The 27,532-nt window shown below is 44.0% G+C and overlaps 1 protein-coding gene across 1 annotated transcript in view; it reads left to right on the top strand.

Annotated features, from left to right (window-relative positions):
- Nucleotides 1–27,532, top strand: part of LOC109917429 (XK-related protein 7-like) — a 197,450-nt gene that overhangs the window by 164,151 nt on the left and 5,767 nt on the right. Inside the window, exon 2 of the mRNA XM_048608355.1 lies at nt 5,181–5,380. Within this exon, the coding sequence (XP_048464312.1) occupies nt 5,181–5,380 (200 nt within the window). The remainder of the gene's footprint in view (nt 1–5,180; nt 5,381–27,532) is intronic.

The raw sequence follows: 27,532 nt of genomic DNA, 5'->3' as shown, positions 1-27,532 counted from the left end.
TCCCCTCCCCCATTTCTGAAGAAGGGTCTAGACCCGAAACGTCAGCTTTCCTGCTCCTCTGATGCTGCTTGGCCTGCTGTGTTCATCCATCTACATCTTGTTATCTTAGATCTCCAGCATCTGCAGTTCCTACTATCTCTGAATTAATATGAAAGATCTCTCCTTATTGCTGAGAAATTTGCCTGCACATCACACCGTGCATAGTATAAATCAATAAACAGGTCATTTGCTGATCTTGCATATCTCTCAGATTGCACGGGCATCAGCTGCCTGACAAACTAGAGTGGGAATGGGAATACCTCTTTTAGCTTAGTCAAGTTTACTCACTACTTTCATCAAAGTGTAAGTCCGACTGTAGTATTTCAAAAGCCTAAGCATGTGTTATATGTGGTGGGAAGGCAAATGATTTAGTTGTGGCTTATTCAGAAAATTACAGTAATCAATATTATTTCCAGTAGACAGTTGGCTCCAATTTACTGCATTTCTGAAATTGATTCAAAGAAACAGCAAACCACAAGATGCTGCATCCTGTGTTATTTAGAATTGTGACTCACCCAAAGTGACTGCAGTTTAAAAAAACTCTCATTGTGAGCATTTCCAGAAATTGAACAGGAGGAAATATGTTTCTAATTAGGAATAAAAGACGAGAAGATAGCATTGTGATACAAGATGCAAGTAAGTATTTTTAATCAAGGCAATGGAATTCATTGGTTGAAGAGGTTGATTTCATTATTTTCTTTGTTCAGTAAAGAATGGAAAACGGGCACGTGGATTTAAATGGCACATCATGATGTTCCTTAACATTCCCATAGAATATTGGATACTATTAACTACTTTTGCAGTGATTGTTACTAACTTGACAGCCTTATTGTATGCTGCAAATCCTACAAATTCCAATGAGGTTAATGACTTTTTCTGTTATTAGTGCTGTTGCTGCAGGGTAAAACATCATTTCATACTTAGGCTTGGGATGTTGACAATCTACATCAATAGAATATCCATTTGAATAGTCCTGAGAAGATGGTGATGGGCCTTCTCTTTGAACCACTGCAGTCTTTGCAGGGATGCTGTTCTTATAATAACATTCAGTAGAGATTTCTTGGATTATGTTCAAGAAGTACTAATGTGCCTCTATGTAAGAAGGGTACATGACCTTGAAACAATGATATTCCTATATTTTTGCTTTTGCACTGCTTAGTGGAAGACACCCCCACTGAATAGAAATGCTGTAGCAATGAGCTTGGTGTACTGTTACAGTGCAATATGTATATTGATGTGCACCAAATCTACTGTAACCTTAGTGCACTAATGGCATGGTGGAAACAGATTTAAGCATCATAGATCATATACGCTCCTCGTACTGAATGGTGTAAAAATTCTTCCTGTTGAACAAATAATGAGTATTCCATCATTCATCTGAATTGAGAAATGTAAGTGATTATTTGGCTTGCCTGAGTATCCAATCTCTCTCTTCCGCTCAGTATTAACCACAATGTTGACACAACTGGACCTGTTTGACTTCTGGTCAATGGCAGGCAATAAAATGATGATAGTGTTGAATATTTTGCCTTTGTTTATCATATAGCTTGAGGCCCAGTCAAAATATCCATCCTCCTTGGAATAATGACGATGAATACATGAAGAAACAGAACATTTGAGGCAAAATATTGATCTGAGTCTGTATTTTGGTTGTAAGAGAGTGCAATGAATTTTTGTTTAATTTTTTCCTCATCAGTTAACCATACTCATTCACTCATGACATCATGATTTATATTTTAAAATTGAATTTTTCACGTCAGTTTAAATAGTAATATTATGCAGTGTTAGTGGAAGGCACAACTGCCAATAGCTAAGGATAATGAAAGGCATACAATTTTTTTTATGTTTTAAAATGTTAGTGGTCATTCAAATTCCGATTATTATTTCAATTCAAACAATTTGAAATAAGCATTTGAAATAAGCACATTTGAAATAAGCAACTTTGATTTAAGAGATGTATCTTCAACATTTAAAGGTAGGTGATGGTATTTTCCATGGTTGAGTACAGTTTTAGTATTTAGATGATATTTGTAGTGCACAACTAACCCGTTTAAAATTTGCTTATCTATATTCAGTTTTATAGACTTGTCATTTTTAAAGTCACACAATTCAATATTTTAGATGCATGTGATCTTGTAGCAATTGGAGGTTAAAATAAACTAGTAATTACTTTACAGAAAGATTTTATTTTAAAAAAAGAAAGCAACTTAAAGGCCCACATCTGCACTTCAGGTCTGAATCAATATTTATTCGGCCAGACTGAAACACTGTTGTAAGAAGTTAAATAAAAGATGAGCTAGATCAAGCTGCATTGGTTAATTGACAGCAAGCATGTTTATTAGTCTGAATGTTGTGATATGACAGAAAAATGGAAGGAAAGATGTTCCAGGAGAAGTAAAGATTAATTTGCATACTGTCACCAAATGAAAACACTGAAGAAGCAAACATTAAGAGTGCACAGTTTGGATTCATATCAAATTGTGATGGTTGTATTATAGTTATGCATGCAAACACTGTTCTTGAAAATTTTGAATGATCTGTAGAATGTAACAAATTTCCAGACTACAGAGTATCTGAGAGTGTCTCAAATGTCACTAACATCTAGTAATGAATTGAACTTGATACCTCCTTCAAGCAATTGCTGATTAATTTGTTCCCATGGAAGCTGCTGTCCTCAGAGGTTTCTGTGGTGGTCCTCTTATTACTTGGACACTTCATGAGTGTACAGCATCCAACCATGAGTTTAAGCTTGCAGTTCCAATGAAGCAATTGGCTCTTTTGGAGATTGTGAATAGTACAAAGACGCCCTGTATGAAGGAAATCCAAGAGATTATGTATTTCTAGTTTAAAAGGATCAATGAACCTCAGAATTTCAGGAAGAGAATCAAAAACAAATGTCTTCCACCCAGTAACTACCAATCTACCAAGTCTGAGAGACAATACATTCCAAGAGAATTGTGAAACCACCAGTTTTCTTGAATTAGTAAAGTTAGACAGCCAAGGCTTGAGGTGGGGAGATGATTTAGTGACAAATGTAATTAAATGCACCAAATATATTGAATAAATGATGGGGGTAAAATGCTTGGGGGAGATATTGTATATGATTCCAAAATATTAACATTGAGTGCCTTAAGAAGCACCTCATGATGGTATTATATTAACTTCTGAGTTGAACAGCATAGGTTCCTGAGTGAGTGAGCCCTAACATCTGGTGATCCTTCAAATCTCTGCAACAATATCCATCATATCAACATAACTTGTTGTCAGCAGCAGCCCCTAGAAATCAAAGATAATGCCTGTCAGGTTAAATGAGTCTTCATATAACAGAGGAACCCAATCTTGGATCCAGTGGATTTTCTGTAGAGGGGTCACATTGCTGTGTAGAGAAATCAAATTCACAGCTTTGGGTTGGCTGCCTTCTCCTTCCTCTGCAGCTGCATTTCCACCTTTATGGCCAAGTCTCCAAGCTTTGAAATGGCTTGTATTTTGTTGGATGAGGAGGTGCCATGCCAATCATTGGCAGTTTTCTCCTCCCAGTCAATAGTGTCAATGCCTCCATGCTAGCATGCAATAGACTAATACAATTAACTGGAAGAAATTCTTCTAATTAGACCTGATATGGTTTTCTTCCACCAGAAGCAGACCCTGTAGTTTCCTACACTTAGAAAATTGTGACAGCAACATTCGCCATGAGTAGCAGTTCATAAGCTGGCCTGGCCATGGAACAAAATGCAAGCATTCTTTAACTATACCACATTTTGGTTTTGAGCAAATTTATCCTTCCTTTATTCTTTCATGGACTGAGGGGATGTGATGGCAAGATTAGCATTTCTTGCCCATCTGTAATTGCCCTTAAAATGAGTGGCTTGCTGAGCCATTTCAGGGGGCTATTAAGAGTCAACCATATTGCTATGGGCCTCATAGGCCAGATCTGATAAAGGTGGCAGATTTCCTCTCCTTAAGGTAGGGCATTTGATGAATCTTACAATGTTCCATGATGGGTTTGTGGTCACCATTACTATGACTGACATTATATTCCATTTAATTTAAATTCCATCAGAAGTTCTGGTGAGATTTGAACCCACATTCCGAGAGTATTAACGTGGAAGCCTAGGTTACTAGTTCAGTGATGCTACCACTATGCCACCACCTTCCCTTAATCAGGTAATCAGGGCAGGCACATCATGGCTGCTAATGATAGGAAAGGTGCCTACAATTTTTCAGTATGTATTCTGAATGTTTAAAGCTTGTTCCTAGGATTGGATTTGTTCACTTGATTGTTAATGCAATTTTATACTAACCCAATTGTTAAAGTTACTTTCTAGATATTACTCATAAGTTGATACAGAATTACTGTGTGTGTGTCAATCAACATCTCTGGCCTGAAAATTAACTACAACAGTGGTACAATTTCATTCCTTTGGCTTTAATTGTTTGAAAAGAAGTATGCTTTTCCTTTGCCTTTTATTTTCTCTTTTTTTCAACCCAATCTTTCTTTCCCCTTCTATTTCTTTAGTAGCACATTTCATGATTAATGCACCCAGTCCTTGCACAGTTTACTTCACAGTCCTTCAATTTAACTAGTTAAGAAAATATGCAGCTACTTGACCTATGCATTCAATTCAGATCTCCTGTTTCCCCCTCTACGATAATGTCAACGTGCTTTTTCAGTTATTTGCCAGTCAAAAACTTTGGAACAAGTAAATATCCAAGGCCAAGTCTAAAGAATGGTGAATACTGTTAGGTGTCCTGCCCTGACAATTTCTGGTGCATTATCTTGGCTGATGACTATAGTCTTCCAAGTTTTATGTTACCTTTAGATTCTTTGTGACAAAATGTATCAACATCTTAATTTAGCAACAATCAAAACTGTAGAAATCCAAGGATAAATCTTTCACTGCTGTTTTTTATTCGAAATAATTATCTAATGCAGCAGTGGACTAAATATAACCTTGTCTGAAAATTACTTTGATAAAGCAGCTTCTAACTTCTAAATCAATCGTCTTATTTAGATACCATGTATAGAAATTTACTTGAGAGCTGAGCAGATCAGCTTTGTTCAGGACTGGAGTGATAGAGGGGATTCTGTGAACTGAGCAGCCAGTAAATTGCCTTCAACATGACTTCTGTGTTTTAAATAGGTATCTCAGAGCTATGTATCTTGGAATTCAAAGCCGTTGGCACAAAGAACATGAGCGCCGACACTTCTACTGGAGAATGATGTTTGAGAGCGCTGACATAAACATGCTGCGTCTGCTGGAGACCTTTCTTAAAAGTGCACCGCAGCTAGTCCTGCAGCTCAGTATTATGGTGCAAACAAACCACATTGGCACCTTGCAAGGTAAGGCTCAATAATTTCTCACTGTTACAAAGACCTGCTAGAAGGTCACAAGCCATTTTAGAAATCAGAACAGACCAAGTTTGGCCTTTGTTTTTGTCACCTCCACCCACATGTTGCGTTCTTGCTCCATTACAGATTCCCTTCTCTCTCTTGTCAGAAATTTAACCATTGGACCTTCAAAACATTTAGACTATCACTAACCTGCTATTGTTGTTTTCACATCTTTACCCCTTTCTCTTGGAGAGCAATGAAAAAGTCCAGAGGCTGATTACAGTTTGGAAGACCATCATCTTTAATGGCAGTGACTATCATCATACCAGTCCTATTGCTGAGCAGGATAATTAGCTCCACTTAGTGTGAGGATGTTATGAGTTTCAATATTCCAAAAGCCAAAGTGTGGATTACCTATACCTGCTGAATGAAATTATCCTGTTGGACGACAACACAGAATTCGGCAGGATTTCCAGTTGACTCTCTCCAAGACTCTTTGTGGAATCCAAACTCCCCAAACCTACCCACCACCCCAGCCACTGAAGTGACATTGCTAGCATTAATCCAAAGTTTTGTTTCACTTTCCTGGTAATATTCAAAAATCGTTCTGTCATTTCAATGGAAAAATAATTGCCTGACATTCACTCTTTCTTAAGATTATCTCATTTTTATGAATATAATAGCTAAGCCTCGTGGAATTGTCCAAGGAAATTGAATATTATCCATTGGTTTCGATAGGAGTGTAAACCAGATGGGCTCAATGGCCTTGTTATTATGTGCTTTGATCTATTTTAAGCATTTAAACTTATTCCAGTCATCTTTCTTAATCTAATTTTGCCATTAGTTTAGCAAATATTATCTGAATATAATTTTCATGAACAGTTATATTATTGGTGTAATAGAATTATAGAAAGGGCTATTGACCCATTGAGTCTGCACCAACCCTCTGAAGCGCATCCCACGCAGACCCACCCAAATACTCCCCACCCAATCCCTGTAATCCCAACATTTCCCATGGCCAATCCACCTACCTGCACATCATTTGGATTGTGGGATGAAACCAGAGCACTTAGCAGAAACCCACGCAGACATGGGGAAAACATGCAAACTCCACACAGATGGTTCCGAATCGAAACTAGGTACCTGGCATTATGAGGCAACAGTACTAACCATTGTGCCACCATGTCTATTTAGGTAGCTTACTAATTATATGACTGGACCAGTAATCCAGAAAGTTGAGCTAATTATCTGGAGATGCCACGGTGGCAAATTTGTTTTAAAATAGAATTCATGTAAGTTAAGCAAATATGGAGTAAAACATTAAGATCGCTTATAGCAATCATGAAACCATAGCATTTTAAATACGCAACTGGATCACTAATGGGCTTTAGACAAGGTAACATGCCATTCTTATCTGAGTTGGCCCACATGTGATCCCAGACCTAGAGCAATACAGTTTACTGCATGCTGAAATATTCTTGTAGGCCAGTTTAGTTGAGCTATGACAGTAATTCACACTGAGAATTAAACGAGAGGAACCACTTGGTTTCAATCTTGGCATCAATTTTGGATTTGGCAAAGGCCCACTCAGCCCAGTCAACAGTGAAAACTTTTTATCACCTACGTCTAAGAATATGTAGCAAAGTCAGGCAACCTAGCCCACAGATGAAATAATTGTCTGACCTAATCAAATTCATCAAATCATAAATGTCAGCCATTACCAGCCCTGGGCATGCCCAGTCCCATCAATTAGAAGGGTGTACAATGAAGCAGAAGTAACTCAGAGTCTCCAACATTGGCTGCAGATCCTATGCTCTTCATCAAAAGGGGCTGGATTCACCACCACTGTCTGAATCCTGAAAGAGAAGGACATCAGACTTTGATTGTGAGTGGTTGTGCAGCAAGAGGAAACCAGACCCTATTTGTAGAGGGTTGTGTTTTGGTCTGGAGGACTGTGACCAGCAGTGTGCCACAAGGATTGGTGCTGGGTTAACCACTTTTCATCATTTATATAAATGATTTAGATGTGAATATGCGAGGTATGTTCAGTAAGGTTGCAGCTGACACCAAAACAGATGGTGTAGTGAACAGTGAAGAAGATTATTTCAGAGTACAGTGGGCAGAAGAGTGGCAGATGGAGTTTAATTTAGATAACCGTGAGGTGTTGCATTTTGGTAAGACAAACCAGGGCAAGATGTGTACAATTAATGGTGGGGCTCTGGGAAGTGTTGAAAAACGAAGAAACCTAGAGTTGCAAGTAATTCCACTGTTCCTTGAAAGTGGAATCGAAGGTAGACAGGGTGGTGAAGGTGGCATTTGGCACGTTTGCCTTTATTGTTCCATAGAAACCATATAGTGTGGAAACAGGCCATTTGGCCCAACAATTTCAAAATGTCCTTCTGAAGAGCATCCCACCCTGACCCAACCCCTCACCCTTTCCCTGTAACACTACATTTTCCATGGCTAACGCACCTAACCTACATATTCCTGAACACTGTAGGCAGTATCCCTTCAATAGATTCATTTTAGAAAGGAATGAGACACTGCCAATGCAGTCTTCCAATGTGGAATAGATATGAATCTTTGTGACCACATTTATCTTTCCATAATTTCGAGAGTCTAGTTGACCCAAGCCATATAGGAACTAGTGCTATCAGTGAATTCCAACTGTTTTGACTAAGTTCAATCAAGTAATCTTCCAACATGTATTCAATCTCTGTCTTCATCTGAGCTTGTTTTATTCTAGGCTCAACCAATAAGGATGCTGTTTAAATTTGTCCTTACTCTCCAACATCCACATCAAGTCTAGCTAATGTTGTACACCCAAGTATATCTCTACAGATTACCTTCTACTTACTCAATAATCTTACAAAATCCCCCAGTTTTCCTTTGTCTAAATGTGAGAAGACAGTATCTAACTGTTCCAATATTTCTGTGTTAGCTAGTCAAATTGTAGAGGGTTCACTTTTTACCTCCTTTTACTTTATTCTTATTGTCTCTGTCATCTTCCACCTACGCTTACCACATGACAGACTTCTTCCTCCTTATTCTTTTCCTTATGTTGATACCTTTTCAATGTGTTTACTTGACATAACCAACTCTTTCTATGATCAGGAGTATTTCATTTTAATAACCTTCCTAATTACTTTGTATGTACCACTGAATTTTTTTCTAAAGGTTCACTTTTGCAAAGGCAACAAAACTAATAATGCAACTTGAAATGTTCTACTTGCTGAATGTGTACCTGCCAATTCATTTTCATCTGTGAATGTTTCAAATAAACTTGTGCTACCTTTATATGCTCCTGTGGGTTTTCAAAAGTGAACATGTAATCCAACATTGAGGATTTATCTTTGGTTCATGAATTTCTCCCTTATCGATTCTAAGGGACCTCTGGGAATTTCTAGCAGCATACAGTAAAATTCAAATCCTTTGTCCCAATACTGTGGGTATTCATGACAGCATGCCTTCATCATAGGCTTGACAGTCTGGTGTTTACAAATGATATGTGGTTTTCTTCAGTTGTTTCATATCTAAACTGTTAATGATCTGCAGAAAACTTTATGCACGCAGCTAGAACCTCGATCAGACCATATCTCGTTTGGTAGTCCACAACACACAAAACAAACCTGTGTTGGCTTTTCCACCATGGATCCTAGCTGTAACTGTCCTTAAAGGAAGAGCTTCTGCCAATGAGGTTGTCATATCCATAATTGTAAGGATATACTGATAACCTGCTTTTGTTTGTTTTTGTTTATGGTCCTACATAATTTATTCACATTCAACTGAACGATACTTCAAAAACTGCTACGGGTATCAAAGGTGCTAATTTGACTAGGTGTCCAGATTTTCTTATTACCTAACATCATGACATTTTTGTAGAACTATCATATATCCTTAGGTATTTTACACAACAGGGCTACCTAATGGTCAGTCCTACATTTCTCATATTCCTATAAGCCCTGCCATTTGAAATTCATGTGCTACTCTCAATATCTCCATATGATATCTGGGCGGTACCACTATTTGAAGAACAGCTATCCATTCTTCATCTGCAGGTCTGCAAGGATGTTTCCACCTCCCCATCAGAATATAATAACACTCTGAAGCTGAGGCTGGAGGAGGTCAAATGTGAGCTGCTTGTGTTAGCTTGCTTAACTCTGGATCTGCTTCCTGAGCTTCAGTTAACATAGACATGCCAAGCACTTCATTTGAATTATGCTCATTTGAAATAGAGTTTTAACTACTGCAACATCTACTTGTAGTATTACTGCCCTCTGGTGATGGACTTTATTTAGCCATTTCTCTGGTTACTCAACAAAATTGGAAAATACCTGGAATCAACTCCTGCAACTGTTCCATCTCTTTAGCCTCAAATGGACTTTCAGTAATTATTCACAAAACTATAATTTTCACTCCTGCTAAATCATTCCACAGGAGCAAATCAGGTCCATCCATAATTTCTTAACTACCATTAGTCCAAACAACAAGTCACAACTCCACAGTCTAACTGTACTTAGTACACAGGAACCAAGATTTAACTTCCAGCATTTACTAACACTCTTGGTTTCGTTGAACTGTCTGGTGAGAACATTAAATCCTAATCCAGCAAAAGAGGACGAGTGACTCCTCCATCCCTTATAGTTGAAAAGAAAGGGGTATCATTCTTTAAAATCAAAACCCTTCATATCTCTCATCCATCCTATGTACTCTTTTCACATTGACCACAGTGTTTACCTCCGGTCTCTCTGTTGCAGATCACCCTGCAATCTAATCCACGGCCGTTTTCTTCTGAATCTCCTCATTGGACTCATTCTTACTAGTTCCAATATGACAATTGGATTTCCCAAGCCCTATCAAGCATTCTGAATGAATGTGTCTCACCTTGTTACAATGGAAACACCTCAACTTCCAATGTTTACCTCCATCTTCAGAACTTTCCCTTCAGAACTAAGGGAGAGACTTTGGGGCATTCCCAGCTATCCATTCTTTACACTGGCTACTTGCTTTACTTTCACTCTCCCATATTTTCTCCCATATGAATTTGAGGATGATGAGAAAAAGGTTTAATTTTATGGATTAGCTCAATCAGCAGCCACTACTGTTGCAAACCTTTGGTCCTCAACAAAAGTTCTTATGACAGAAGGTTTTTTAATTCCTCTAAGAGAATAATCTCTCTCTAAAAGTTTCAGGCTTGCTTTCAGCCTCCAATGCTTGCATCCACCCATCAAAATTACTTTGCCTAACCCTTTTTAAATTCTATATAGATTTGGCCCTGCTCTTTCCCTAAAGTCTGCAACCTTTACCTATATCCCTCAAGTGATAACTCATGTGGAGGTAATATAATTTTCTTTATAGTGTCTTACACCCAGGAAACCCCAGTGACAGTGAAGCGTAAATATCCTGTCTTTTACCTGTCAATTTACTCTGAATAAATAGTATTTAGTCCTCTCTTGCCCAATTCATCTGTCCAGCCATTTCCTAAAATGATGTGAAGGGTGCTTCCACATCCTTTCCGTCCAATTTTGGTCAGGTTTGTACAAGCATAGACATTTCACTTCTGGACTTTATATTTTGACAAATATTCTCCTTACTAAGACCTGCATCAGCATTTGACAAAACCTTGTTCTGCGTCATTGTTGATTTTTCACATTCCTTCATCTGCTCTTTTCATTATTTTATCCCTTTCTTTCCCAAGTCCCTACAGTAGGAAAGCAGGCCATTCAGTCCATCATGTCCACACTAACGCTCTGAAGAGCATCTCACTCCCTTACCCTATAATCCTGCATTTCCCATGGCTAACCAACCCAGCCTGCACACTATGGGCAATTTAGCACAACCAGTTCACCTAACCTGCACATCTTTGGACCGCGGGAGGAAACCCACGTGGACACTGGGAGAATGTGCAAACTCCACACGGACAGTCGCCCAAGGGTGGAATCGAACCCAGGTCCCTGGTGCTCTGAGGCAGCAGTGCTAACCACTGAGCCACCATGTCACTCACATAATCACTGACTGTGTAATCTCTAGTTTCTTCATAATTTCCACACGTTCAGGCTGCATTAATTGTAGCCAAATCTTACCGGATTTTTCACTACCCAGGGTATTTGGTTTCACTTGTATTTACTCTAAACACCAATTAGTACCTCAATTACCTCTGCCTTCATAGCTCTGTAAGGCAATACTACCGCCAGTTTACCTGCCCTGTCTATCAACCTGGATTTTGCTTTGTTCCCTAAAGACCGCTAGGAGCAACTCTAGCATCTGCAGGAAATTGTTTGCCATTTCCAGTGCCATGTCTTAACTGCAGTACAGAACCTCATGTTTTCCATTACCTGTGGTATTTAGTAATTCTGCACCCAAATACTTGTTTCCTCTACTTCAAGTCAATCCTGGATGAGTCCCTAAAATTAGTTATGCTCACAAAGGTAGTGCACTGGAAATGAGACCCTGCTATTTCCAGACCTTTTACAAAAATTAAATATTTTTAAAAATATGTAGAATTTCCCAATTTACCTGTCCACAGACTGACAGAAAGCATGACCCAGGTTTCTGTTCTTAACGAGAATTGCCATTAATTACAAATAAACAGGTTCTAGCTACAGGTAGATGATTGTTACTGGTTAAAACTCCAACCCCCTTACAAATTTCCTACCTTTCCTCAGGCTTTTGTTAGCAGTAACAGCAGCAATCAGGCTGTGAAGATTAAGCCACGCACACTAATAAGAAAAAAGGCAACTCTGAGAAACAGAGCAGTTTAACAGCAGCCATTGCTGCCTTGAAGCTCACTGACTACAAAGGCTTGTCTTGCAATCCCTCTGGGGTCTGTGATCCACAGTTTGAGAAGTCTTGTTTTAGACTGTGCCTGGACAATGGAAGAAAGCAAGATGTTTCATAGCATGCTATTTTTGTCATTAAGATGCTTCAACATGTTTCACAACTGATAAATTATGCTTTTTATATACAGTTGCTATTGTTGTGTAGGCAAATGTAGCAGATAATTTGGCCCCAGCAGAGTCCCACAAACAGCAATTTAGATCAATGAGTAATTAATCTATTTTTGGTGGTTAGTGTAAAAGGAGAGAAAATTTCCTTAATGCACAGTTGCTAGAATGGATTTGTATTATTCATAATTGCATTTTTGTGTTTTGGAGAAATTTGCAAATTAATCCCAGCAGTAATTTATGATCGTGTATCATCATATGGACTTAATAGAGAAGATTCTGAAGAACAAAATGTCTGATGTGCAAATTAATAGTATGAGGAGGAAAAGCATTTCTTGTGATTTTATTTGCTTCTTGCTGATGGTGGTCACATTCTCCTGTTCATTAAAGAGGTTTTTCAATAATTAAGAATTTTCAGCAGCATTCTGATCATAAGGAAAGAATTTGGATTAACATAAATCCCAATCATAGCAGGAGGGTGAATCCTGAATTAAGCGGCACACCCAGAAGTGAAGAGGCGCATTTCTGAAGAAGGGTCCCGAACGAAACACCAACTTGCCTGCTCTGATGCTGCCTGGCCTGCTGTGTTCCTTCAGCTCCACACTGTGTTACCTCTGACTTCAGCATCTACAGTTCTTGCTATCTGAGTGAGTTATAATCCCACTGCAAAGCCTCTTCCGAGGATGCCCACCTCGAAGAAGTTGTCCTCCCCACTTCAGAAAGACCTCAGTGGATCTCTCTCCCACTGCAACCCTCTGGTAATCTCTTCAGCCCTGAAACTCTTTGACCACATACTCAAGCAAACCAGGTACTACAGCCACATCGCCTTTCTTAATACCTGCCTATGGAACTGGATCATCCCCAATGGACTCCAGTCTACATTCAGGCTCCCATTCAATTTGGTCTTGACCGTGACAACCTCAGCATACACAACATCCAGAGCTTCCAAAAACAGTTTTCTTTACAGATCCTCAAGCACATGCTCTCAGCAGTGTGCCAACATCTGGCATTACAATCAACCCCACCCCAGCTCAGAGACTCCCGTTCCCAGACCTGCAAAGGACCTCTTCTGTTTTTCATTCTACGCAGGGTCATAACCTCAACCAACATTTTTACACCACCCTATCTGACATTAATAACCGTAGGTACACTAAACTTGCCTGCCCTTACCACTGAACACAGGCCTCTTCCATCCCCCAAGTCCTCCACCCTACCCAGGACCTGCCCCCTCAATGTGTCTGCCACCATTAACCATGTGGTCACCACCGCCACCCCATTTCTGAAGAAGGGTCCCAACCCAAAACGTCAACTTTCCTGCACCTCTGATGCTGCCTGGCCTGTGGTGTTCCTCCAGCTTCACACTATGTTACCACAGAAGTGATAATGATGTTGAGGCTTGGTTGATTCAACACTGAGCTTGATTTTAGTAAAATTGTTAGGAAATCAGCACAGACTTCCAACAGTCTGCTCTCACACAGGGTGCAGAATGCACCATACTCCCAGCTTGTATAAAACCTGTTAATAAAACAGGGACCTCTTAATAAAAGCTTAGAAGACCAAAGGGATGGACTGATGGAAACTGCTGGAGGGAATGTATGAAGTTTTCAAGATGCCTAATGAGATAGAAACTTAGGACCACTTTCTCTGACTTCTTTGGAGTTACTGACGTTACCATGAGGGTAAAGAGGGATGTCCTGTTCCCCAGAAATGCTAGAGTAATCCAGCACTTTGACCAAGAAGGCATCATTGGAGTTGATACAAAAAGTGAGTGTCACCCTGAGGACCGAGACAAGTACATTGATTCATACTATGTGTAAGGCGTTTATGCATGTGACTAAAGGGTTGTTACTGTATCCACAACTGTTGAGTCAACAGCTTGCTTTGGATGACACTGGTAAATCATATTCTTGAAACAAGTGTTTCTTTGTGGCATGCTTTGTGTAGTCACAGCAGGTTTGATAAGTAAGCTCAGAGGGAATTGTGTGTTGACCTTGGTAAGGTTCAACTACATTGAACAGCAGGTGAAAGAATATTACTGTTTGCTGTAAGATGATAGAAGCCGAAGCGAAACTGAGTATGGTTGGGAGATATGAAGGCTAGGAATAAAGGTCACCTGAAACAATGGCAAGGAAGAAAGGTGGTGGCTGGGATTTTCCATTTTGTCAGGGTCTTAGTGGATCCATAAAGGCCTGTGATGAGTCTTCTGGAGCGATTATCTGTCTATCAGCTCATTTCATATGCAAATAAGTCCTGTGGTGATTTACATAGTGAACTGGTAACCATTTAGCCAGTAAGCAAGAGTTGTGACTTGCACCAGTACCTTCTAGAGTCAAAGGTTCTGCCACTGTGTTTATAGACCACATCTTTAAAGATTATCCAGGCACCCTTTCGCCCACTGAAAGGCAGGAGCTCTACAACAGCACGTCGTCATCGTCAGTCTCACCCCCCGAGATGTTGGCCTGAAGAAGGATTCGACACCCACAGAACCCTCACTGAACAGGCTGTCAAGGTCAGAAAGAAGCTCCTCTTCCCCAACAATGGGCGAAAGAAATTCTGCTATCAGACCCAAACAGCCTGAGTCAGAGTCACGCAAGAGGTCAGTGACTCAAATGGGATCCAGTGCAGGAACAAGATCAACAATCTCCTGCATTTCACAAAGGTAATTGCCACCATCTTCACTCTGCAGCCTCTCACTCATATGGCCATCACTTTGTATGGTGGCAGATCCTGACAGCCATGTTAGATAGATCTGCCCATATCACCGTGACAACCTGATGTGAACTAAAGTGGCTCGCACCCACCATATGCTGCCAGTCCTCTAATGCTTCCTGGGTACCTTGCTTCTGGGAGGCAATAACTGAAGAGGACTTTCCTTCTTGCAGGGCAATCCATGCTGTTCATGTGCTCATGCACCCATTCCTTTCGCACACTGAACTGTCCCCTCTCTCTCTCATTGCAGGAAACACTGGTGCACAACAAAATAGAGGAGCCAGGCAGGTAGAGGGCTTACTGACCTCTGCATCTTCACCCTGTTTGAGGGTTGGCAGTCCTGCTCGCAGATGAGGACCAAGAGAGTTCTGCACTAATGGAAAGATCAGAGGACATGGCAGCACTGGTAGGCACCCACAGAAAGGAAGAACAACAGACAGGCACCCAGGAACTCAATCTCAGAACACTTGGGCAATACCCTGTCCCTTTGCCAGTAACCCTACTGCCTGTGGCAGATCAGGCTGAGGATGGTGTCCCTGCATCTGTGTAGGAGATTCTCTCTCCAGTCCAGGCACCTTTAGACCCTGAGCCCACAGAAGATGCCCACCAAAATCCTTATGGTCATGAGGGCATACCAGCCAGCTGGCTCCTTCTATCCCAGTTGGTGATGTTGGGCCTGCCTTTCGATAGAGTGGTAGGCAACAGAAGAAAAGAAATCCTTTGACACCTCAGTCACATGGGTGCTTCATTACTGAACAGAAATCTTACACCAAGAAATCTATCTTCATTTCCTCTCCTGTAATATTTGTTGTGTCTCTTTTCCCTGCTAGGTGCCTACATGGTTGTCTGAAGTGAAAACAGTGCAACATCTTCCCTCAATACGAGATGATAGCACCCTTCCCTTGGATACCTCTGAATATCTCGCTGGATCAGCGCTCCCCCTTGCGACCATACACCCCTCTCCTGATGCTTAATCCTCTTCTGCCACCCTTGTCTCGTGTGTGGTAATGGCATCCAGCCTGGTTCTGGCTAGCTGGGATGCTAGAATGTGCATAGCTTGTCTCAATTAGCCTGCGCCAACAGCACATCTCATGGATTGTATTTTTCTCTGTTGCTGCAGTAATTACTGCATATCCCACACATCATGAAGTGACAATCAGCTGAAAATCTACTGCGGCTCCATGAGTATAGCAGATCTCATTGGAATGTGATTGCTTAAAAACTGCTGATTTACTGGCAACGTAAAAATTGAAGGAATCTGAACCCGATTGATCAGGAGGCCAGTGGATGGACAATGGGGTACCTACAAGATGTAACTCTATTCCCTCCACCCCCAACAATAAAAGCAGCATCCACTTTTGGAGTGTAGTCATTTCCACTTTGGAGTTTAGCGCAGTTGTTTTGAGACACTTTCAGAATGATAAGATTTTGCTTGTTCCTTGGCCTATTTGTGTACTAATGCCCCTCCATAGGTTCACCATCCCCATTGCCCTAGGAACTTTATTCCTCTCATCCTAAATATTGCCGTCATTGAAGTTAACAGTCTTCTCCCAGAGTCCCTCAGCCTCCTTTGCTGAGCCTTACCTTTCCTTGATCGAAGTCACCTGTACGCTGATGCTCCTTGACCTGCGCCCATACACCAAAAGCATACACTTTCTACCCCTGAGCTTCTGAATGCCCTCAAAACTCAAATTTCTAACTGCCCTTCCCTGTCCCTGTGACCATTTGCTCTGCTACACTAGCCACCCAAACACTGCACCCCCTCCCCCAATTATGTATTGGCCTCTGTATGAGTGACGCTCTCTTGATGGACCCTTCACCCCAGACTGACTCCAGGCCAACACTCAGCCACACTGGAACTCAGCGTTCAGAATGACTGGAGCCCAGCTCTGCCACTCAGTGGAGTACACACGCATGATCCAAGGAAATGCTTTGGGAGTGAAGAATGGCTGCTGGAGTAGAGTTGGGGAGTGAGTGGTTTCCAGATTCTGGTAGTGAGAACAATCACTATAATCCCCGCTCTCCATCCGGTAGGTGAGAACCTATCACTTCCAGCAAACCCATTGAAAACTGCTTGCTGCACTTCAGGTGTGGTCTGTACAATTGGAGAAAAGCTTATTGAGTCCTATCCTTAAATCCCTTTGCCACATTACCACTTACTGCCTGAATTGTTTGCTGTACTTGCCTCTATGGGCTAAATCTTACCTTTGTTAAGCTAAGTCAGAGTTGTCATGTGGTTTGGATTTCTGCTGCAAGCCCTAATGAGGTTTTTTCAGTATCTTACCAAACCGTATCATCAACTATCTACCATGTCCCTATGGGGTCTGTCACAACCAATGCCAGCCCATCCCACCGTGTACCATTCCCAGAACAACTCACGACTCGGTTGATATCTGCCAACAGACGCTGGTACCTCTTGTGCCAGTGTCATATTTAAAAGGTACTGTAATACCCATTCAGAAGCTGCTCTGCTCAATAAAAGACAGAATCTGAAGAAAGCAGAGAAGGGGCAGATGGCACTGAAATTCAGCTTTAGCCGCCTGGACATCCTGCTCTAGGTGGTGGTGCAAAGGATAGGAGTCCTCTTCCTGGAGTTCTGGCAGAGACAGCCATGACACTAAACCCTGGCAGCCTGGTCCAAAGTCACCGCCCAGGTCAGTGCCACCTTCACAGTCCAGAGAAACAGCCGACTGTCCCATAAGAAGGTAGTGACCTTCTCTGCTGCACATTAAGTGCTATACTCTTCTCTTTGCCACGTTATGCTCGCACTGTCTCTGCTACAGAACCCACCTACCACTGAGGCTCAAGCTCTGTCACTCTAACTATTGCCTGCAACATCTTCCTTCACTCATCATTACCTCTCACTCGACTAACCCAGCATGGCTTTTGTGTTGTCTCCTCACTCCATTGGAACACTACCTTGCAACTACCCACGCCAACACTAACAGCCCTGTCACCCACTCTCCTCTCACTCAATCCATCCATTTCTCTCATTGCTGGAGGGAAAAACAGCCCATAACAGGGCACAAAGAGGCAGATAGGCGGAGGGATGCCAGACATTAGGCTCCTCATCTCCTCACAGTAGAAGACTGGGACGAGTCCTGTGGCGATCTAAGACATCTATGTCCCACCAACCAAGTCATTCTTCATTCCATTGCAAATTTCACATTAGCGCTACTGGTGGTGCCATTCAATGCACATAACTTCTAACCAATAGTGATGATGCTCTCTCTCTCATATGTCTGTAGCTACACCAGAATCTCTGCCACCTCTGCGGTGAAGTAGCCATCTCCTTCAGTAGCCACCACTTTGACTCCAGACCAAGAGTACTGAGTATCTCAGAGGAAGTATGGGTAAGACTCCCTACAGCTCAGATACTGACAGCTCTGTGGGAACATTAATCTTAAAGTGTGGTAACACAAACTGGTGAGCACCTCACTGCCTCCCTCCACAGCTGGCTAAGGAAGAAACACCCCAGGCCACTGGCACATGGGGGACTGACGGAAACCTGGCACTTTCTCAGGCCCAGGCAGGGGACGATGCTGTGGTGTCAGCAATCAGAGAGGTCATTCACACACAGAGGAGTGGCACACAGGGATGTGGGAAGCTGCAGCAGTGCAGCAAAGTCATGTAACCATCTGGATGCCCACATGGACACTTTGGCAAATGCCAAGGAGAATCAGGCCCTGTAGTCTGAGTCTGCTGGAGAGGGGCACACAACTGTACTCCAGCACCTCATAGCCGACAGCCCAGCATTAGATGGACGAGAGCCTGGTGTGCACTCCAGCTGCCCTTCCTCACAAGGAGACTGGGTGGTACTAGGAGGCACCTAGCTGGAGGTGGAACCACACACAAGCCTCTTCTCTCAGGACAATTGAGGGGGTTGAGCTCTCCACCCCACTCTGCCTGCCTTATTGAGAGCCTTGGATATTCGCACTGAGGAGGGCCAATTTGCACTGTCACGTTTAGGCTGAAGTCAGAAGTCACATGACACCAGGTTATAGTCAAACAGGTTTATTTGAAATCATATGCTTTCGGAGTGCGGCTCTTTCGTCAGGTGAAATCACCTGACAAAGGAGCTGAACTTCGAAAACTTGTTGGACTGTAACCTGGTGCTGTGTGACTCCTGACTCTGTTAACCACCGTCCAACACCCGTACCTCCACATCATGTTTAGGATATTCAGATATGAGTGCCCAGGATCACCCAAACAATTCCCCAAGACTGATGAGCAGGTTCCCTTCAAGCTATGGAACCAAGGACCACATGAAGATGTGGCTGGAGGGAGAAGAAAGAAGAAAACTTTTTATGGGGCCTTTGGCATAGGTACCAATGGATTGTGTCTTAATTTGCACTTTTTATAAAATGTAACTGCTTTCACCTTACGTATGCCCCAAATGTCTTGATTATAGCATGAGGCATAACTTTATGACTATACACGATGTTCCATGGATGGATAAGAGCCTATTGGAGCATGTGGAAGCAAGACGATTAAGGTGGATAGAGAACAATAGATACTTCTGAAACCTTTGGTTTTCCACCTATAAAAATCCCTATTCTTTTATGGCCTATCTATCTAAAAGTGTTGCTGTGAATGAGTCAGTTTGTCTGTAACACAAACAGGAGCCTGATACATCAGGCTGGCCAGGAATTGGGGACCCCACAAGTCTGCATCTTCTAGACTACATAAGTCTCTGTGTAATGTTCTGTCCCTTTAAACGTTTCATCATCAGTGGGTCCTGCAGCCCCCTCTCACACAGGTCCAGTCATATGCCCTCTTCACTCGGTGTGGTTGCAGCCATTTTTTCCCACTGCAGCATGATAGAAGGCAACAGTGAACATTCCTCAGCAAGAGGCTTCTAGCCTCCACCTCAATGTGGCAGTAGCTCCAAACTTCCAGTACGCCTTCCTGGTACACTTGCCTGTGAACTCCATTGGCTTTGCACCTCCCCATTCCCTACCCATCCCACCTACATGAACCTGCACCTGGCCACCTTTCCCCACAGCCCCTGGCATATGAGGAGGTAACCATGCCAAGTGTACTCATTCACTGTGGTGAAGCCAGTGTGCTCCTGACTGTAGACAACATCCCAACTCACATGAACCCCCCCCCCATCTTTCTCTCCTTCACAATTCTCATGCCTCTCCCTTTTCCAGCCACCAGTTCTGAGGAATAACCTGCTGCATTTCCTTCCTGGCAACTCTGTTTAGTTTCTGTGGATGGATCCAATGGACTGACTGTGGCCCACTCCCTTAGGTGACCTAACCAGACAGACCTAAACAAGAAGTGCCTCGACCCCTAACTAGTGACTGCATATCTCTGTAACTGTTTTAGACCTACCCCTTGAACTGGCCACAATGGAGTGAAAAGACTGACCATGGCCCAGTCCCTGCATGGTCCCCTGACCAAGATCGTCCCAACCAAATGCCTGACCATGGCCAAACCATTGGACTGATATGGGAGGCTGCCCTTGACTTACTGTGCTGGGATCCTCTGATTATCAAGTGCCTCCATAGATTTTGGTGAGGACTACTCTCCTAAGACATTGAGACATAACTGCTTGTTTGCTGATAATGCAGTATGTTTGCACAAATTGTTGGCAAATGTTGCAGGTATGAGATTGACAATAACATACTGCTGTACAGCATGATGTACACCTCTTGATTGAGGACTGCTGATCAACAAGGCAAGCTGCCTGCTTATGTGACTGCACTAACTAGCACAGCAAAGCAAGGTAGGGACGATGCGAGGAGGTGCGAAGAGGACAAGCAAGTGGTAACAAGCTGCAATCTGGTTCAATCCGTGAGTTAAGACCCTGTTCACACTTGGAGTCCCTGCTGTAGCATTTCAGCCCCAGTTGCCTGTGTGCACTGTAATGCAAAGCTGCTTCCAGAGCCCCCTGCCAGTGTATCGGAGAGGTGCCATGATGATTGTGAGGGATTGGCAAATGCTAGCTGCCAATGTCTCCTGGATGAGATGTGCATGCTGCTGGTTCCTGTAATCATGCCCTGCAATGATACAGTTTGTTCATACACAACATGGAGATCATTTGGAGTAATTTACCAGGTACACACTCTGGTTTCCATGTCAATTTATCTCCATGTCTAATTTGTTTGATGAAATATAAACTGAATATTAATGATTTGAGTTGTGCTGTTAACGACTCACTGCTGCCTAATGTGAAACTTTCCTCAGCGCTTGTCAAAAGCAGGAAAGATGGAGCAAGATGCTCCCAACGTCAAGATGGGCCTTGCTAGAATTTGGATCTGATTCTGGCATGCAAAGCTGAGTTATCACATTAACATAGCTTACTTCAAACATCAAAATCAAATTATTCCTGGTGCAATTTAAGAGGAGCTTTAATCTAGTTAGCAATGCCTGAACTGGGAGTGATACTTACAGGGAAAACAAATGAGATGAGAGAGAAGATATTTCTTTTTTTCACACCTATATCCTTAATGATTGAGAAATAATGAGCATCATTATGCCCAAACTTGACTGTCTTGGCTGATTTTATTTAGTTTACATTTGATTATAAAGTCATAGCACTGAATTCTTTCAGTGGATGCATGCCTGAGAAAGTACTGACTGATATGCCTATCAGTGAAGCCATTGATTGCAAGGACAAGAATGGATCCGTGATATAGGTGCTCTACATTTATTCAAAATAGATTTTCTGAATGAATGATACAATGATATTGACTGTAAATTGACTGTAACTTGAATCAAGTTTTTTTTTTCTATTCATTTGCGGATGTGGGCGACACTGGCTGACCAGTATTTCTTGCCCATCCCGAGTTGCCCTTGAGAAGGTGGTGGTGAGCTGCTACCTTAAACTGTTGCATTCCTCCTGCTGTGGGTTGACCCACAATGCTATTAGGGAGGGAATTCCAGCATTTTGACCCAGTGACAGTGAAGGAACAGTGATATGTTTCCAAGACAGGATGGTGAGTGACTTGAAGGGGAATTTGAAGGTTGTGGTGTTTCCATATGTCTGCTGCCCTTGTCCTTCTAGGTGGAAGTGGCTGCGGGTTTGGAAGGTGTTGTCTGAGGATATTTGGTGAATTTCTGCAGTGCATCTTGTAGATAGTACACACTGCTGCTACTGATCGTCAGTGGTGGAGGGAATGAATGCTTATGGATGTAGTGCCAATCAAGCAGGCTGCTTTGTCCTGGATGGTGTCAAGCTTCTTGAGTGTTGTTGGGGCTGCACTCATCCAGGCAAGTGGGGAGTATTCCATCACACTCCTGACGTGTGCCTTGTAGATGGTGGACAGTCTTTGAGGAGTCAGGAGGTGAGTTACTCGCCGCAGTATTCCCAGCTTCTGGCTGGCTCTTGTGTTTATGTGGTGAGTCCAGTTGAGTTTCTGGTCAATGATAACCCCCAGGATGTTGATAGTGGGGGATTCAGTGATGGTAACACCACTGAATGTCAAAGGGTGATGGTTAGGTTGTCTCTGACTGGTGATGGTCATAGCCTGGCATTTGTGTGGTGCAAATGTCACTTACCACTTGGATATTGTCCAGATCTTGTTGCATGTGAACATGGGCTGCTTCAGTATCTGATGAGTCATGAATGGTGCTGAACACTGTGAAATCATCGGCGAACATCCCCACTTCTGACCTTGTGATGGAGGGGTGGTCATTGATGAAGCAGCTGAAGATGGTTGGGCCAAGGACACGACCCTGAGGAACTCCTGCAGAGATGTTCTGGAGCTGAGATGATTGATGTCCACCAACCATGACCATCTTCCTATGTGTCAGGTATGACTCCAACCACTGGAGTGTTTGCCCCCTGATAACCATTGATTCCAGTTTTGCTAGGGCTCCTTGATGACACGCTTGGTCGAATGCAGCCTTGATGTCAAGGGCTGTCACTCTCACGTCACCTCTGGAATTCAGCTCTTTTGTCCATGTTTGAACTGAGGCTGTAATGAGGTCAGGAGCTGAGTGGCCCTGGCAGAACCCAAACTGGGCGTCGCTGAGCAGGTTCTGCTTGATAACACTGTTGATGACACCTTCTATCATTTTACTGGTGCTTCAAGTGGCAAATATTCATCAGTTTTGTCCACAAATACATTTAATAGGGCAAAACAATGAAAGATTATTCTATTAAAGACGAGAAGTAACTTAGCTCCTCATCTTAATTACCAAATAAGTAGTTGTGTTTAATGTAATTTGAGTCAGGATATCTAATGTTGGGAATTCTAGTTGTTATGTTTGTTTTGTGTCTGAGTCTTAATATGTTTCTTATGTGACCAGTCTCTAGACATTGCACAAACCGTTATAACATTCAGGACCAGCGGCCTACTCCAATGAGAGAGACAGAGAGACACTCTGTATTGAAGTCCATTAATGTATTTTGATACGGGACCCTCTTTTTTTTTCACATGAGCAGGTATTGAACTCCTGACGTTGAGTAGAATAGGCAAGTCTGGCTTGACATATTCGGGGAGGTGTTGACTTCTGCCGCTATAACTGAAAGCCAGTGATGTGGCACAAGTGCATCCTAAATGAGCTTCAATGGGAAACACATTTCCTTGTAAACAAATTACCAGGATGGGCCTGCGGCGAGGATTGAATAAATTTTGGAGGAAAGAAAAGCTTTAGTCTCTCTTTAGACATCCAACCTATGGTCAATATCATGGCTTCGAATGGAGATGAAAAGCAGCTCAAACTGAGGAGGAAATTTGTTTTATTCTGTCCTGTTCATCCCTGGCTTTTTAATGATTTTAGTTAGAGATTTGAAGTAGGTTGGTCAGTGCTGTGCTCAGTGCCATGGCAATGTGTGCCTGTGATTATTGACTCAGCGGGCACTGAGGTCCTAATCCATTGAGGGTCTGCTGCTTGCAACAAATATGGTGCAGATGAGCAGTAGAGAAAAAATCACTGCTTTGGCAAAGTCCAGTCTATGCAGCCTCTTGTAGAGTCCCTACAGTACAGAAGGAAGCCATTTGACCCATCAAGTCTGCACCAACACTCCAAACAGCAGTCCACCTAGACCCTAATCCCCACAACCCCAAATTTACCATGGCCAATCCAGTGAACCAGCACATCTTTATGATGCGGGAGGAAACCCACGCACTCAGGGGGAGAACGCCACACAGACGGTTGCCCAAGATTGGAATTGAACCCAGGCCCCTGGCACTGAGTACTAACCACTGTGCCACCCCAGCCACCAATACACCCCTCTCCTGCTTAAAATCTCCAGGAAATGCTTTATTTGATCGCTGGGAGATTGATGCTGAACCCTGTAGATGCCCAATCATTCCAGAAGAGTTAAGATAACAAGGTGTAGAGCTGGATGAACACAGCAGGCCAAGCAGCATCAGAGGAGCAGGAAGGCTGACATTTCGGGCCGAGACCCTTCATCAGAAATGGGGGAGGGGAAGGGGGTTCTGAAATAAATAGGGAGAGAGTGGGAGGCGGATAGAAGATGGATAGAGGAGTAGATAGGTGGAGAGGAAATAGACAGGTCAAAGAGGTGGGGATGGAGTCAGTAAAGGTGAGTGTAGGTGGGGAGGTAGGGAGGAGATAGGTCAGTCCAGGGAGGACCGACAGGTCAAGGGGGTGGGATGAGGTTAGTAGGTTGGAAATGGGGGTGCGGTTTGAGGTGAGAGGAGGGGATAGATGGGAGGAAGAACAGGTTAGGGAGGCGGGGACGAGCTGGGCTGGTTTTGGGGTGCGATAGCGGGAGGGGAGATTTTGAAGCTTGTGAAATCCACATTGATACCATTGGGCTGCAGGGTTCCCAAGCGGAATATGAGTTGCTGTTCCTGCAACCATCGGGTGGCATCGTTGTGGCACTGCAGGAGGCCCAGGATGGACATGTCGTCTGCGGAATGGGAGGGGGAGTTGAAATGGTTCGCGACTGGGAGGTGCAGTTGTTTATTGCGAACCGAGCGTAGGTGTTCTGCAAAGCGGTCCCCAAGCCTCCACTTGGTTTCCCCGATGTAGAGGAGGCCACAATGGGAACAGCGGATGCAGTATACCACATTGGCAGATGTGCAGGTGAACATCTGCTTGATGTGGAAAGTCTTCTTGGGGCCTGGGATGGAGGTGAGGGAGGAGGTATGGGAGCAGGTGTAGCACTTCCTGCGGTTGCAGGGAAAAGTGCCGGGTGTGGTGGGGCTGGAGGGGAGTGTGAAGCAGACAAGGGAGTCAGGGAGAGAGTGGTCCCTCTGGAAAGCAGATAAGGGTGGGGAGGGAAAAATGTCTTTGTTGGTGGGGTCGGATTGCAGATGGCGGAAGTGTCGGAGGATGATGCGTTGGATCCGGAGGTTGGTGGCGTGGTACGTGAGGACGAGGGGGATTTTTTTTGTTTGTTATTGCGGGGAGGGGTGTGAGGGATGAGTTGCGGGTAACGCGGGAGACACAGTCGAGGGCGTTCTCGACCACTGAGGGGGGATGTTGTGATCCTTGAAAAACGAGGACATCTGAGATGTACAGGAGTGGAATGCCTCATCCTGGGAGCAGATGCGGCGGAGGTCAAGGAATTGGGAATAGGGGATGGCATTTTTGCAGGAAGGTGGGTGGGAGGAGGTGTATTCTAGGTAGCTGTGGGAGTCGGTGGGCTTGAAATGGATGTCGGTTTCTAGGTGGTTGCCCGAGATGGAGACAGAGAGGTCCAGGAAGGTGAGAGAGGTGTTAGAGATGGTCCAGGTGAATTTATGGTTGGGGTGGAAGGTGTTGGTGAAGTGGATGAACTGTTCGAGCTCCTCGTGGGAGCACGAGGCGGCGCCGATACAGTCATCAATGTAACGGAGGAAGAGGTGGGGTTTAGGGCCAGTGTAGGTATGGAAGAGAGATTGTTCCACGTAACCTACAAAGAGGCAGGCATAGCTTGGACCCATGCAGTTACCCATGGCCACCCCCTTTGTCTGTAGGAAGTGGGAGGAATTGAAAGAGAAGTTGTTGAGGGTGAGGACGAGTTTGGCTAAGCGGATGAGGGTGTCAGTGGAGGGGGACTGGTCGGGCCTGCGGGACAGGAAGAAGCAGAGGGCCTTTAGGTCATCGGCATGGGGAATGCAGGTGTATAGGGACTGGACATCCATGGTAAAGATGAGGTGTTGGGGACCGGGGAATTGGAAGTTCTGGAGGAGGTGGAGGGCGTGGGTGGTGTCATGGACGTAAGTAGGGAGTTCCTGGACCAAGGGGGAGAAAATGGAGTCGAGATGGGTGGAGATAAGTTCGGTGGGGCAGGAGCAGGTGGAGACAATGGGTCGACCAGGGCAGTCAGGTTTGTGGATTTTGGGAAGGAGATAGAAGCGGGCTGTGCAGGGTTGGGGAAAGATGAGGTTGGAGGCTGTGGGTGGGAGGTCACCTGAGGTGATGAGGTTGTGGATGGTTTGGGAGATGATGGTTTGGTGCTTGGGTTGGGGTCATGACCAAGGGGGCGGTAGGAGGAGGTGTCGGAGAGTTGGCGTCTGGCCTCGGCGATGTAGAGGTCAGTGCGCCATACTACAACTGCGCCTCCCTTGTCCGCGGGTTTTATGGTGAGGTTGGGATTGGAGTGGAGGGAGCAGAGGGCTGCACGTTCTGCGGGGGAGCGGTTGGAGTGGGTGAGAGGGGTGGTGAGGTTGAGGCGATTGATGTCTCGATGGCAGTTGGAAATGAAGAGGTCGAGGGAGGGTAGGAGGCCTTGGGGTGGTGTCCAGGAGGAGGGGGTGTGTTGGAGGCGGGAGAAGGGGTCAGTAGAGGGAGGGTTAGGTTTATTGAAGAAGTAAGTGTGGAGGCGGAGGCGGCGGAAAAACTCTCAATGTCCAAACGTGACCGGTATTCGTTGATGTGTGGGTGGAGGGGGACAAAGGTGAGCCCTTTACTGAGGACTGATTGTTCGTCCTCAGTAAGGGGGAGGTCTGGGGGGATGGTCTGGTGGGATCGCTCGGCCCACCGCCTCCACAGCCAGCAGCTCCAGAGGAGACAGCAACACTCAGCCCTGCTGAGTGCCTCCGCCTCCACGCTTACTTCTTCAACCGTGAACCTAACCCTCCCTCTACTGACTCCTTCTCCTGCCTCCACCGTGTCTCCCGCATTTCCCGCAACTCATCCCTCACACCCCGTCCACGCAATAACAACCAAAAAAGAATCCCCCTCGTCCTCACGTACCACCCCACCAACCTCCGGATCCAACGCAACATCCTCCGACACTTCCGCCATCTGCAATCTGACCCCACCACCAAAGACATTTTTCCCTCCCCACCCTTATCTGCTTTCCAGAGGGACCACTCTCTCCGTGACTCCCTTGTCTGCTCCACACTCCCCTCCAGCCCCACCACACCCGGCACTTTTCCCTGCAACCGCAGGAAGTGCTGCACCTGCCTCCACACCTCCTCCCTCACCTCCATCCCAGGCCCCAAGAAGACTTTCCACATCAAGCAGATGTTCACCTGCACATCTGCTAATGTGGTATACTGCATCCACTGTTCCCGTTGTGGCCTCCTCTATATCGGAGAAACCAAGCGGAGGCTTGGGGACCGCTTTGCAGAACACCTATGCTCGGTTCGCA

Source organism: Rhincodon typus, chromosome 19, assembly GCF_021869965.1.
Source record: "Rhincodon typus isolate 14 chromosome 19, sRhiTyp1.1, whole genome shotgun sequence".
NCBI lineage: Eukaryota > Metazoa > Chordata > Chondrichthyes > Orectolobiformes > Rhincodontidae > Rhincodon > Rhincodon typus.
The sequence above is the reverse complement of the archived record's forward strand: the minus strand, read 5'-3'. Positions and strand labels throughout refer to the sequence as shown.